Here is a 15,780-nt window from a genome sequence, read left to right on the forward strand (position 1 = left end):
AGCCCCTTTACTATCCATTGTTGGAATATTGTTAGTGTCCTCTACCATAAAAACTGATACAAAATACTTGTTCAGAGTTTCTACCATCTTCATGTTCCCCATTACTAATTCCCTGGTCTCGTCCTCTAAGGGACCAACATTTACTTAAGCCACTCTTTTTCTTTGTATATACCTATAGAAACTCTTACTATCTGTTTTTATATTTTGTGCTAGTTTACTTTCATCGTCTTATCTTCCCTTTCTTAATTATTTTTTTAGTCACTAATTTAAATTAGTGTAAAAAATCATTTTTAACACTAATAGTATAAAAAAATAATGGAATCCCTACTAAAGGAGAAAATAGAAAAACATCCAGAAACCAAAATTATAATAATGAATAGTCAGCATGGATTTCAAAAGGGAAAGTCTTGATTGACCAACTCCATTGAATTCTTTGAAGAGGTAACAGAAAGAGTAGACAAGGGTAATACAGTAGATGTAATGGGCTCAAGTTTTGGCTCGAGTTACTCCTATTTTTTTTGAGCAACTAGTTTAGAATGGAATATCTTAGAAATTGCAATTCTCGATATTTAGTTTGCTCCAATTCTAGTGAGTTAGAATAGTTTCGTTTTACAACAGTTTTTTTTTCAAAAGGGGGCATTACCAGCCACTTACGCCTGTTTTGCAAATTAGGCAGCGAAAACTTACTCCAAACTAACTTAGAATGGAATAAGTGTAGATTTTTATACGCTCAGAAAAACCTTGCCTACACTTTATAAATTAGGCACAGGGAACGAGAGATGGGGGGGGAAGGGAAGTTTACAAGCATTAAACACTTCACTTTTACAAATAAAGAGGCATCATCAATAATAAAAAACCAATTAATCAATCAAAAAAATCAATCAATAAATAAAAAATTAAAAGTTTCTACTCACCTACTGCAGCACCGGGAGCCCTCCAACAGCATGCTGGGATGGGCCCCCCCCCCCCAAGGAGATGCCGGTCGGGCAGACCCCGCTGCCGACCAGGACTTCGGGCAAGGCCCGATGCCGAGGACTTTGCGCGGGGGGGGGTCCACCTCCAGCAGAAGGTGGACCGCCGCCCAGGACTTCGGGCGGGCTCCGCCGCCGCCGAGGAGTTCGGGCGGGACCTGCCCGCAGGAGATGCCGGGCGGGCCGCCGCGGAAGAGGTAAGTACTGTCAGGCTACTCGGCCTGGGATAGGGGCGACGTCCCTTCGGCCAGGGATAGGGTCGTCGCCCAGAGACAGGACGTGCTGGGAGGACCAGGAGCTACTGCACACGCGCGCAGCTGCCAGCACTGTTTTTGGCGCAAGGCTGTAGCTCCGTCCCCAGCAGCTCCTGCTGCACTGCGCCAAGCTGGAAACAGCCCTACAGTTATTGGAGAATCGCGGGGTAAGTATTTGGCGCTTTTTCAGTTCTACAAATTAGGCGGGCCTCTGTGATGTGCGCCGCTCTAGTGGTGGTCCGAAACTTGAGCCCAATATATCTAGATTTCCAAATGGCTTTTGATAATAGACTAATGAATAAGGTCACACACAGCATGCAGAGTCAGGGGTCAAGCAGCAGAATGGATAGCTGGCTCGCTGCAAGACAGAAATCAGAGAGTAGATGTAAAGGGTAGCTATTCAGAGGTGGGAACTGGGGTCCCACAAGGATCAGTGCTGGGACTACTGTTGTTGAAAATTTATATTAACGATTTAGACTTTGAAATCAAAAACACGTCTAAATTTGCAAATGACACCAGATTGGGAGGGATAGTCAACACTGAGGACCACCACACAAATGACAAGAAGACATTAATAAACTTGTAGAATGAGCATATAATTGGAAAATTAATTTAAACATAGATAAGTATGAGGTATTACATTTTGGTAAGAAAAAACACAATTTAGAAAATAAAAATCTAAATGGGGTAGAGGAGCAAAGGGATATGGGAGAACAAATACACAAATCATTAAAAGTTGTGGCACAGGTCAGTAAGGCCCAAACAAGCAAATCAAGCAGTAGGGTTTATTTCTAGAGGGATATAAATGAAAAATGGAAACGTTATTCGAAACTTGTATCGAACCTTGGTTGGACCACACTTGTACTGTGTACAATTCTGGTTGTCATATTATAAAAAGTATATAGAGGCACTGGAGAGTGTACAAAAAAGATTTACAAGGATGACGCCAGAACTGCGAGGTTATACCTAACCGGAAAGGATGAACAGGCTGGGTCTGGTTGGTTTGAAAGACCTGTTTTTTTTTTTGCTGTATATTCTATGGCCTGTTTCTGTGCTCTATATTCTATTTAATTTAGCAACAATTTCTACTAGCTTTAGTCTTATGGCATGCTTGTTTTTTGCAGACTGGAAGAACTGGCTCAGATTTGTGCAAAATATGATATCCCTCACATAGTCAATAATGCTTATGGAGTGCAGTTGTCTAAGTGTATGCACCTAATTCAACAGGTATGAAGCGAGACCATTGTTGTAAACTATCGGGAACTAAGAAAATATTCAGTGGAAATAAGTTGCTGTTAATTTGGCCTACATAATTTATATATTTTGGGATACATTTTCTGCTGTTCACCAATGTTCGTTTAAAAGTAGATATAAGTATAACATGGATTTCCCTACTTTATACTTATGACTACCTTTTTGCTAAAATTGGCGAGTGGAGAAAACATACCCTTTATTTCTAATTATACATTAAAGAACCTTCCTCCCATAAGGAAAATTACATTCTTACTACACCTGTGTGTTTTCTCATCCTTCAGTTGCATTAAAGTGACCATTGTCACGATAAGGGCGAGGTGCTGACGAGGTTTGTAGAACAGCCATAAATAGTTCACATTGAAATCTCACTGAAAGTATACCATGTTGCCCATTAGGGTAAATTAACTTAGCTAATATTATAAATGCAGCAGGCTGAAATTGTGCAATGTCTGTATTTATTTTAGCATGGCCACTGTGTGCCCTTTGTTTACATCTGGTAAAGTGTCTGGCAATATTAGTAACTTGAAAATAAGCATATAAACTATGTTTATTAAACAGTCAACTTGGTGGACATGGGTTTGTGACTCATTACCTATCCACTATCATCATAGGCAGTCCCTCGAAATCGAGGAAGAATTGCTTCCACTCTAAAAGTGAGATCTCAGGTGACTGTCCAATACAGGAATTACAGTCTCTGTCATAGGTGGGATAGGAAAGGGTGGGTGGGGAGTCTGGTTTACCGTACGCTCTTTCCGCTGCCTGCGCTGGTTTTCAACGTGCTCTCGGCGACGAGACTCGAGGTGCTCAGCGCCCTCCTCCCGGATGCTCTTCCTTCACTTCGGTCTTTGGCCAGAGATTCCCAGGTGCCAGTGGGGATGTTACACTTTATCAAGGAGGCTTTGAGGGTGTCCTTGAAATGTTTCCTCTGGCCACCTGGGGCTCGCTTGCCGTGTAGGAGTTCCGAGTAGAGCGCTTGCTTTGGGAGTCTCATGTCAGGCATGCGGACGATGTGGCCCGCCCAACGGAGCTTGTCGAGTGTGGTCAGTGCTTTGATGCTGGGGATGTGGCCTGATCAAGAGCACTGATGTTGGTGCGTCACTACGACTGCATCTGCGCACATACAGAGGCCGCACTCCAGGACATAGTCGACGTATTTACTGAGGCGTACGAAAGCATGGGCCTTACGCTAAACATCCGTAAGACGACGATCCTCCACCAGCCTGTCCTCACCGCACAGCACAGCCCCCCCAGTCATCAAGATTCATGGCGCGGCCCTGGACACCGTGGACCACTTCCCATATCTCGGGAGCCTCCTGTCAACAAGAGCAGGCATCAATGTCGAGATCCAACACCGCCTCCAATGCAGCCTTCGGTTGCCTGAGGAAAAGAGTGTTTGAAACCAGGCCTTCCAAACTGCCACCAAAGCTCATGGTCTACAGGGCTGTAGTATTACTTGCCCTTCTGTATGGCTCAGAGACATGAACCATGTACAGTAGATACCTCAAGTTGCTGGAGAAATATCTCCAGTGATGTCTCCGCAAGATCCTACAAATCCCCTGGGAGGACAGGCGCACCAACATTAGCGTCCTCATTCAGGCTAACATCCCCGGCATTGAAGCACTGAACACACTCGATCAGCTCCGCTGGGCAGGCCACATCGTCCGCATGCCAGACACGAGACTCCCAAAGCAAGTGCTCCACTCCGAGCTCCTTCACGGCAAACGAGCCAAAGGTGGGCAGCGGAAACACTACAAGAACACCCTCAAAGCCTCCCTGATAAAATGCAACATCCCCACTGACACCTGGGAGTACCTGGCCCAAGACCGCCCTAAGTAGAGGAAGTGCATCCGAGAGGGCGCTGAGCATCTCGAGTCTCAATGCCGAGAGCATGCAGAAATCAAGCGCAGACAGTGGAAAAGAGCGTGTGGAAAACCAGTCCCATCCACCCCTTCCCTCAACCACCTGTGACAGAGTCTGTGGCTCTCGTATTGGACTGTTCAGCCACCAGAGAACTCACTTCAGGAGTGGAAGCAAGTCTTCCTCGATTCCGAGGGACTGCCTATGATGATGATCCACTATAAGCTCTACATCTCAGTTGTGCCATCAAGAATAACCATTAAGAATAACTTAATCCTGATCATGCTTGGTCACTTTTGTACACTTCCTAGTATGAAATTAATTCTAAAATTGAGGAACTTCATGAAGTAGTATTTGTAGAATCATTTGTTCAAGCCCCACTCCAGGACTCAAGCACATAATCTAGGCTGCCACTGCCATTGGCAGTATTGGCGTCCTGCATTTTTGTAAGTGTTGTCTTTTGAGTGACGGCTAAACTGAAGTGACCATTGTGACCATTGTCACAATATCATCATCATAAGGACGTAAAAGATCCCCTGATGCTACTTGAAAAGAGCAGGGAAGTTCACCTGGTGCGGCGGTCAAAATCCGTACCTCAACCAACACCCGCAAATCAAGTTTAACTGGTCATTCAATTAATTTGTTGTCTGAGAGATCTTGCTGCATAACAACAGTGACTGCCCTTTAATTGTAATAATTTATTGGTTGTGAAGTGTATGGAATGCCCTGTGGATATGTGATGAGGAACTATTACTACAAGTTCCTTTTATGGTGAAGATTATTTTGATGAACATCAATCCTTTTTTAAAAAATCAAATACAAAGTTAAATTATGCTATTACCTAGTAACCTAACTCGTTTCAGATGTGCTCGGAGAATGGATAAACAAACTGAGATGTGATTGGATATAATCAGAAAGTCTGAGTTGTGATGCAGGGTTTTTATTTTAAAATATCAAAACTATTGGCCTTCTATCTGATCTCATCCAAGGAGGGTAATGTGTCTGGTCTAAGTTAACTATGCACTTGGGGGTCCACATTAGGACCCAACCTCGGATAAGCACCCCCATTATTTCAGTATGAATTTTGGGGGTTTTCCCACACAAGCCATCCTGAGCATTCCGTCAGTGAGATTGCTCATTTCTGACAAATCATGGACAGCGTTATTGCTGAGGAACTGGATTGAGATTGAACCAGTTTATGCCATAGAGGATCTTTACGGGCAATGGAAGAGAATTTCACCACGTATGCATTTCAGTTCAACTCCCAGAAGGATGTGCTAATTAATAATCCACCAAGTTCCGCTAAGCAGTACTTTGTAATTTGGTGCAGTATTACAAATGAAGCCTTCAGAGAGCTAACAATATGGAACATATATTTAGATATCTTTGGAATGCTGATGTATAGATTAAAAATGTAGGTAGCCAAAAAATGTCATCTGATTATGGGATGTAAGTTTTTTTTTAAGCTTTGGTCTTGCACTGTGATAATCACGGACATGGTTTAAATGAAAAGTCAACTATCTCTCCCAAACTGCGGTGAGATTTCATATAAGCACATATCTGATGTCGTAAATTTGGAATCCAAGCATCTCCCCAATTGCATTTTCTTGCCAAGCATAATGAATATTGCCCAGCACATCCATCTTGTCACTGACAAATGAATCAGTTGTAAAAGATTATATGCAGGAGATTCCCCCTTTTTAATGTGCTGTTTAGGAACTAGGCAACAAGGTGTGCAGCTTAATGGAGAGTTGGGCTATTAAAGAAGTGTGGCATGTCTTACAACCCTTTATGATTTTTATAGTAATAGCTGTTACTCCTTTCTTTCAAACAATGTTTTAGCTATGTCAGCTTTAACAAGCAGATTCTTGGATAATTATTAAAGCAATTCGCACTAACAGTATTGTCCTGCAATAGATCCCATATTTGTTCTAAAACTCTTCAGCCACTTTTTAAAGTACAGTATTGTCAAAAAAATTAAGCATGAACAAAAACTTATTACTTCTAAAATACTTCCATTAAAAGTTTCCATCATTGTGTACAGTTCTTTTGATGAGAAACACTTATAGTATACTTGAGGGAAAATGTGGCAACATAACAGGAATGTTTCAGTATGTTAAAAGATGCTGTGAAAACCATACGGGGCAGGAAAATCATAGAGTATGTTTGATCACAGTGGTCTTCTGAGCACAGCAGTGAAACGGGAGACTGTTACTATTACCATGCAAATATAAATATAGACACTTCACGACCGTAATAAGTGATGAGAAATTTGCAGAGCATAGACATATTGGTGCTCTTCCAGATGCTGCCTAGCAGGACATTTCGCAAATCCGAAATCAGATAAAGACCTTTCTCTATACAAGAGAGTGCAGTAAAAAAACATCACTATAATGAAAGTCAGCTGTATTTTCCAACAAGCATGATCTTACATTTTTATCAAGATTCAGCAGTGCTGTCAGGAATTCTTGCTGATTTTGTTGAAATATCTAGTAGCTCGAGCAGAAATACTTCAGTAACATATAAAACCAGAAGATGCTGGAAATCTCTGCAGGTCAGGCAGCATCTGTGGAGAGAGAAACAGAGTTAACGTTTCAGGTTGATGACCCTACTTCAGTAAGTTTTGGCTATAGATCAGATACTCCACTGGATGGAGATAAGCAATCATCATCTTTTAAAAGGGTCGTCTTGGACTTGGGCTCAAATCCAGCCCAGAATAATAGGATGAAAATCTCATCAGTCTGCTGGCTGCAATGGTCAGATGTGAAATGAGTTTGTGCAGTTTCAATCCAGGTCCTAGTGAGCATGGGAGAGCTCTACAACACAGAAACTGCCTCAGATTTGGCAGGCTTAAAGGTAGATAGTATGGGAAATGGAAAAAATGTCAGACTGATGCAAAGGAAGTGTTCTCTGAGGTGAGGCTGCAGCACAATGCTGGGGATTGTAGAATGATCTTTACCATATGACTGCTGTACTATACCTGGCCTGGGAGTGTGTGCTGCTGACATTAGGTTCCCCTGCACTAACCATATTTAACCTTAATGAGAAGAGCATTCCATCAGTAACCCTTTTTATAAATTACACAGTTAAAAACAATTTATTTTTGATCATCCCTCATTAATTTTTCTTCCTGTCTCTTTCAGCTAATTTTTTTTAGATGGCTCCACGCCACTTCTCCCTGCCTCGCCTCCCCTCCCCACCGGCAATCGGGGAAACTGGTTTGGAGGAGGTTACTGAGCATTGAAATGTATGGGAGTTGAATTAACATTGATGGATAGTCACGGTTCTCTATTTAACTGCCTCAGTTTTTTGGGGTCAGTACCTCCTCTCAGCTGCTCTCTTTGATGATGCTGTCAACTTGTGGTGTGCAAGTTAAAACATTCCCAGAACAAAAATTGTGAAAAGTCATTATTTTTGTATTTTTAAATAAATACAAACAAGGGAGATCTTGCAGTCTTATTAGATAAACTTGAATTTGATATTGTTTATTTTTTAAATAAGTAGTCACAGTATCTTTTTACTTTTGTCATTGCCTTAACTGTTTTCACATTTTAATTAGGGAGCACGAGTTGGCCGAATAGATGCTTTTGTACAGAGCTTGGACAAGAACTTCATGGTTCCAGTAGGTGGTGCTATAGTAGCTGGTTTTGATGATGTCTTCATACAGGAAATCAGCAAAATGTATCCAGGTAATTCAGAAACTATATGAGTTAACAAAATAAATCTCTGTTACAACAATGAGATTTTCTGCAAGTTTAGCTTTCATTTATATCCGGATTTGCTGCTATGAACTCTTGATGCAAAATTCTGTTTAAGGTTCCTTAGCCTGGATTAGATTGAAGGCTTCTGTGAATGTAGGCTAAGGAAGGAATATAATTTGCATTCAGAACAAGGTTAAGTTCAGAATGCTTTGATAAAACAGTAATTTCACTGTTAATATTTATGAAATGAACAACAATCAACTTAAAACTATTCAAATGCATTTTTTTTTTCATTTAATCATATATCAATTTGTAACTAGAAGTGAAAAAGGTTTAAAGTTATTTTAATGCCTCCTCAGCTGTACCCATCTGTTATAGTACACTTGACAAGATTTTTATAAAATATTAACCCGCTGGGAATAACATTTCCTTCTTTCTGCCCTTGGCTTCCAAACTGTCTTTTTTGAAAGACCTTTGGTTACCACATTGGAAATTTTCCAATGCAAGGACATGTGTTAAAAAGGGCTGTTTCATACATCGTGAGGTGAAATTTACGTAGTGTTCTCCTCTCTCGCTGTAACTTCGGTGGACGATTGATAGAAATCCTGGAGAAACGGCGGGAATAGCTGCTTCTCTGTGGGTTCCGCTGAAGTTGTGGAGGGATATTGAGAGACACCCCCCCTCCCCCCACCTCCAAAAAAAAACTTTATGTCATGAGTTAGTCGTAGCTGAAATGCGGTGCAGCAATATATACATATGTTGCTTAAAAAAATTAGGGTGTAATGTTAAGTGCCAATACATTTTTAGGCTGTCTGTACTTAAAAATTGTTCAGTCAAACTTGCTGTTAGGGGCATTTATTGTAAGGTATAATGTGTAGCAACCTGATATAATGTGTAGAATATTAAACAACTCCGTCAGTAACCAATTCTGCTGTTGAATGCTCTGAACTGTGTTGTAAAGAAGTCTAGTTGTAATAATGGCCCGGCTTTTGTTGCGAGCCACTGTCGCTATTCACTTTGCGTACAGTTGCCCAGAGACTTTTTGTGGGCCTGTCAGCGGAGATTTCTAGTAATCCGGCGTCTGTTTGAATTTGGTGCCCTCTTTGTGGGATCTGTGGTGTCTGTGAGCAGGTCAAGTAATGGGGAGGCTTTTCAACCAATCAGATTGAAGAATCCTCACTGAGACACGCAGACAGCAATGCAGGAAGAAATAAACAGGGAATATAAATTACATTTAAATCATTGTACTGCAAGCAAAATAAAGATTGGGACATACACATTGCAATAAAGGGAAAGACATAAAAGAGCAAAACTGAAAAACTATTAAAACATTTTTTTAAATCTGCAACATTAATTTTTTTTCCTGAGGGAATGAGACTCCACACTTGTCAAATTAATTTTTCAGGGCCAGAGAAGTTGTTTAGCAGTAATTATCACTTACTGTGCCATTAAAAATTCAGTTACTCCTGATTAAACAAGCACCATCTTTTTCAGCCGTTTTTAGAGCAAGAATAGTGGGCAACAGTAATCTCTGTGCAGATTCCATTGGCAAAACAGCACCCGCTGTGGGGGAGCAGGGTTTCACTCACAGCAACTTTTGGATTTCCATATTTAACTGCGCATGTGTGCACACCAGAAGTTGCTGTCAGTTCTACCCAGTAATAATGCCGAGCGCTGACAGCCTCGCCGTTATTAGTACAGCAAAATCCGAGCCATTGTTTTTTAAACCCACATCTATTTACTATCAAGAGAATGCTGTTGTCCTTTTCGTTCTATAGTGTATTCTCGATTCAGTGACATTTACTGTCACCTGTTTGTCCTCTGTGGCTATGCTGTGTACAACAAAATCTTTGGCTGCCAACAGAAAAAATACCTGTTTCAGCTAAAATTCTGTGTTTTTTGTCATATTTTCTGTATAGTCACAGAGCATAGCCAGTCACATTTGGAGCTTACTGCACTAAAATGTAAACTTCATGCTCAGCATTCTCATTCCAGAAGTCTTTTTAAGTGTAATTGCTAAAAATGCAATAATTTTTCAGTTACAAGTCAGAAATATATCTTTTTTAAGTAATTATTTTGTTTTCATCCTCAAGATTTCCTCTGTTTTTTGTCTGATTACAACTGTGAAGTGCCTCGGATTATGTAGTTAAAGGTGTTATTTAAATTCCTCCCCCCATCCTGAAGGTAGTGAGTCATGAAGGAGCAAGGCTGAGTAGGCCTGATAGCCCCGTTGCCCCCGACTCCCTTTATTTTGCCCAAGTATCTTCTTTACATGTGAGGCTAGGGAGTAAGTGGATGAGATTAATTGACTGTGGGGGCCATCACAGTTGAGCTCAAACCTGTCACCATCTAGCAGCGACCATTGCACAGAGATCATAAATGGGATTTTCCCCACCTTCAACTCCAGATCTCCACTCAGGGATGTTGCAGCCAGCTATAGCATGACCATTTGCTGCCCTGACTTAGGTTAGCTTACACTTCCCAGTGCAGGAATTGAATTTGGAACCTTCCTGGTCTGTATGGTTTAGTGCCACTGCTGAGACATTGGCGGACCTCTGCTTTCTTTTATATAATTTAGAAATAATTAAGTTAAATGTGAAAGATGTTTCCCATTGATATTTCTAGGCCGAGCTTCGGCATCGCCCTCAACGGATGTTCTTATTACGTTGCTATCACTCGGTGTGAACGGCTATAAGCACCTCTTAAAAGAAAGAAAGGTGAGCCCATGGTGTTTTAAGCCTGGAGCCCATATGTACACTGTACTAATGTATATATTTTTCTGTTTGCATTTCAATACTGTACAAATGGCTGTCATGTTGCCAATTCAATTGTATTAAATTATTAATGGCTTTTTTTAAGTTGCTCTTCTAAAGTATACCTGCATCTGCTTTTCTGTTTTTTTCTGATGTCTTATTTAAAGAGTTTGTGCAAAGAACAACCAATTACATTTCATACATTTCCATTCTTCTGACCTTAACAGTGTACAATAACTGAGAGTTGCAGTGTAATGCTTTTAAAACAGATAACATGTATCTGAGGCTAGTTTTCCTCTAAGGGTGCCCTGTGCCTGACGAGTACAGCATCTCTGAGGTACACTGTGCCTGTCAGAGGAGACGCCTGAGAGACCTGCAACTGTACTCCTGTTTGCTGGCATTGTGGTCGGTGGCTGCTGTTGGAGAGCAGAAAGCTGCGAGGCTTGAACATCGCCCTCGGGGGGGAGGGGGATACCTTTCCATCTTCTCCAATGACTCAGTATTCATCTTCGCTGGAGCTAATCTCACCAAGCTGTACCCACTGCTGTCCCCTTGGACTCTGCTATTGGACCAACAATCACCACCCCTCTCCAGGTTCCCCTTCAGAGTGCCTTTTCACTCTAGGACAAGTCCCCTGTCATCCATGATTTTATCGTGGATGATTGCATTGACATCCTGACTTTGACTGAAACTTGGCTTGTAGATGATGACGCCTTGCCCCTTACAGAAACCTCCTGCCTGGCTATACGCTCCATCACCTGTCCTGCCCAAAGCACCATGATGGCGGTATGGCCCTTTTCACCACATCGCACCATGGTCTCTCCCTCTACTCTTCTGTTACCTTCTTATCCTTCAAGCACTTAAACTTATTTCAACCCTCTTGTCTCTCCTTTAAAATCCTCCCCCAAGCCCCACCATGAGTTTCACACTGAGATTTCCTCCCTCAGCCTCTGCACTGAGTGACTTTTCAATCTCTATCACTGCTCCCTTAGTCTTCTCTCCTTAATTCACTGCCCTCCTGTCCTCCCTAAACCTCCATGTAAACTCTTCAACTCATAATCACACCTCCCCCAATCCTTGCTGTGTTACATGGCCTGTCTACTTCTTTGGTCTCAAACATAGACAAGGCATTTCCGATCACTTCCTTGTAACTCTCTGCCTCTATCTTGTCAGACTGCTTGTCTGACATCCAGCCGTGTATGAGCTGAAAAAACTTCTAGTTAAGCATTGGGAAGATTGAAACCATCACCTTTGGCTCCCAACCTAATTTCCGTACCCCTCCCCGTCCAATGTCTCTGGTTGAACCAGACAATTTGCAACCTCAGCTTTCTGACCTGAGCTCCCAACTCCATAACCACTTCATCACAGAAATCACCACCTTCCATCCCGTAACTCGACTATTCCAAAGCTCTCCTGGCTAGCCTCCCACCATCCACACTCCATAAACAGCTCATCAAAACCTCTGCTGCATGTATCCTATCCTGCACTAAATTCTTCTCACTCTTCACATAAAAACACAAGAAATAGGAGCAGGAGTAGGTCATACGGCCCCTTGAGCCTGCTCCGCCATTTAATACGATCATGGCTGATCCGATCATGGACTCAGGTCCACTTCCCTGCCCGCTCCCCATAACCCCTTAATCCCTTATCGGTTAAGAAACTGTCTATCTGTCTTAAATTTATTCAATGTCCCGGCTTCCACAGCTCTCTGAGGCAGCGAATTCCACAGATTTACAACCCTCAGAGAAGAAATTCCTCCTCATCTCAGTTTTAAATGGGGTGCCCCTTATTCTAAGATTATGCCCCTAGTCCTAGTCTCCCCTATCAGTGGAAACATCCTCTCTGCATCCACCTTGTCAAGCTCCCTCATAATCTTATACGTTTCGATAAGATCATTCTTCTGAATTTCAATGAGTAGAGACCCAACCTCCGCAACCTTTCCTCATAAGCCAAACACCTCATTTCTGGAATCAACCTTGTGAACCTTCTCTGAACTGCCTTCACAGCAAGTATATCCTTTCGTAAATATGGAAACCAAAACTGTACGCAGTATTCTAGGTGTGGCCTCACCAATACCCTGTATAACTGTAGCAAGACTTCCCTGCTGTTATACTCCATCCCCTTTGCAATAAAGGCCAAGATTCCATTGGCCTTCCTGATCACTTGCTGTACCTGCATACAAACCTTTTGTGTTTCATGCACAAGTACCCCCAAGTCCCGCTGTACTGCAGCACTTTGCAATTTTTCTCCATTTAAATAATAACTTGCTCTTTGATTTTTTTTCTGCCAAAGTGCATGATCTCACACTTTCCAACATTATACTCCATCTGCTAAATTTTTGCCCACTCACTTAGCCTGTCTATGTCCTTTGGTAGTTTTTTTGTGTCCTCCTCACACATTGCTTTTCCTCCCATCTTTGTATCGTCAACAAACTTGGCTACGTTACACTTGGTTCTTTCTTCCAAGTCGTTAATATAGATTGTAGATAGTTGGGGTCCCAGCACTGATCCCTGCGGCACCCCACTAGTTACTGGTTGCCAACCCGAGAATGAACCATTTATCCTGACTCTCTGTTTTCTGTTAGTTAGCCAATCCTCTATCCATGCTAATATATTACCCCCAACCCCGTGAACTTTTATCTTGTGCAGTAACCTTTTATGTGGCACCTTGTCAAATGCCTTCTGGAAGTCCAAATACACCACATCCACTGGTTCCCCTTTATCCACCCTGTTCGTTACATCCTCGAAGAATTTCAGCAAATTTGTCAAACATGACTTCCCCTTCATAAATCCATGCTGACTCTGCCTGACCGAATTATGCTTTTCCAAATGTCCTGCTACTGCTTCTTTAATAATGGACTCCAATATTTTTCCAACCACAGATGTTAGGATAACTGGTCTATAGTTTCCTGCTTTTTGTCTGCCTCCACTTTTAAATAGGGGTGTTACATTTGAAGTTTTCCAATCTGCTGGGACCTCCCTAGAATCCAGGGAATTTTGGTAAATTACAACCAATGTATCCACTATCCCTTTACATTTTTTATCCTTGTGTTTAAATCCTTTCATGGTCTTTCCCCTCTCCATTTTTGTAATTTTCCCCCCAGCTATACAACCCCTCCCCTCCACCCCAAGAGCTCTTCATTCCTCCAACTCTGACCTCTGACCCTTCCCTTCATCCCACCATTGGCGGCTGTGCCATCAGCTGCCTAGGCCCCATGCGCTGGATTTCCCCTCCAAACATCTCTGCCTGAACAACTGTGATGCTTGTTTTCTTTGACATTCATTGTAGAATGTCAGTGCACCAAACAAAACCACAGCAAAATTCTTGTGAATCTCCCAGTTCTTATCTTTTTTCCTGATGTAAGTTCAGAGGATCTTTCTTCAATACTTAAAGATTACTTTAATATTGCATGCTAAATAATAATTGACTATAAATGTCTTATCATCTGTTTCAATGCAACATTATCAAAAAAAAAATGTAAGTTATAAAACCAACCACAACTCATACAAGGTGATATGGAGAAGGAAACCTCATTAATCTGGATTTTACTAATTGATGACTTTTCAAATATGTTTGGCTGTTTCATAAGAAAATGCTGTATTTGTAGAAATTAAACCATGGGATTTATTCTTATTCCCTGTTATGAGCATAATCGAGGTACAAGCACAACATTTGTTTCCAGAATAGTATTGCATACCATATCAGGATTCAGTTCCAATAGCCATATTTACATCAGATACAGAGGTTTTACTGCATTGAAATGCTGGGTCAGATTAAACATCCCATAAATCCTTTTAAATTCTGTGGTAGTATTTGTGAACTGTTGTAGAAACAATATGAGCAAGAATATTTACTTGTATTCAGAAATTATTTTGATATATTAATCTAGACAGGTGCCTGCAGAAATCCTGGCTCTGTCTTATCAGCGTTCTTTATTTGAGGGGGGGTGGAAATGTTGTCTTTGGCAGTGTTTCAGATTAATGGACAGAACAAAATGTTCATCTGATAAGCAATTGTGTTTTGTTCTTTTGAAAACTAAATGGTAGCTTCCTCTGACGCTCGGCTGAGCTACACAGACGAGGATGGTCCTCAGTTCCGTGCTGTTAGCTGATCTTCGTTGGGGTGGCAGCAGGCGGGCTGCACTGGGCATCTTTTCTTCTCGGAGTCAAGGATGACTTGCTTCCACACTAATATGGGTTCTCAGGTGACTGTTGAGACCAATGCGGAATCTACAGTCTGTCACAGGTGACGCAGGTGGTGGTTGAAGGGACGGATGGGTGGGGTGCTTGGGCTTTTGCGCTTGACTTCCGCGTGCTCCTAGCGAAGAGACTCGAGGTGTTCGGCACCTTCCCGGATGCTTCTCCTCCACTTTGAGCGGTCTTGGGCCAGGGATTCCCAGATGTCGGTGGGGATGTTGCATTTTTTCAAGGAGGCTTTGAAGGCGTCCTTGAAGCGTTTCCTCTGCCCACCCTGGGACTCGCTTGCTGTGTCGGAGCTCTGAGTAGAGCGCTTGTTTTGGGAGTCTGGTATCGGGGATGCGGACGATATGGCCCGTACATTGGAGCTGATCGAGCATGGTCAATGCTTCAATGCTGGGGATGTTGGCCTGAGCGAGAAAACTGATGTTGGTGCACCTATCCTGCCAATGGATTTGCAGGATTTTGCAGAAGCAGCATTGGTGGTAGTTCTCCAGTGCTTTGAGATGTCTGCTGTACACCTTCACCAAAGCGTACGAGAGTATGGGCCTTACATTAAACATCCGTAACTTGATGAATCTTCTGGAATTATTTGAGGATGTAACTAGCAGAGTGGACAAGGGAGAACCAGTGGATGTGATGTATTTGGACTTTCAAAAGGCTTTTGACAAGGTCCCGCATAAGAGATTGGTATGCGAAATCAAAGCGCATGGTATTGGGGGTAATGTACTGACGTGGATAGAGAACTGGTTGGCAGACAGGAAGCAGAGAGTCGGGATAAACGGGTCCTTTTC

The 15,780-nt window shown here is 42.2% G+C and overlaps 1 protein-coding gene across 5 annotated transcripts in view; it reads left to right on the forward strand.

Annotated features, from left to right (window-relative positions):
- Window positions 1-15,780, forward strand: part of sepsecs (Sep (O-phosphoserine) tRNA:Sec (selenocysteine) tRNA synthase) — a 109,689-nt gene that overhangs the window by 58,837 nt on the left and 35,072 nt on the right. For all 5 annotated transcript variants that reach the window (XM_070863451.1, XM_070863457.1, XM_070863462.1 and 2 more), the window contains 3 exons: window positions 2,350-2,452; window positions 7,896-8,025; window positions 10,663-10,754. In XM_070863451.1, coding sequence (XP_070719552.1) covers window positions 2,350-2,452; window positions 7,896-8,025; window positions 10,663-10,754 — 325 coding nt within the window. The remainder of the gene's footprint in view (window positions 1-2,349; window positions 2,453-7,895; window positions 8,026-10,662; window positions 10,755-15,780) is intronic.

The sequence above is a fragment of the Pristiophorus japonicus genome, chromosome 2 (genome assembly GCF_044704955.1).
Source record: "Pristiophorus japonicus isolate sPriJap1 chromosome 2, sPriJap1.hap1, whole genome shotgun sequence".
NCBI classification, from domain to species: Eukaryota; Metazoa; Chordata; class Chondrichthyes; family Pristiophoridae; genus Pristiophorus; species Pristiophorus japonicus.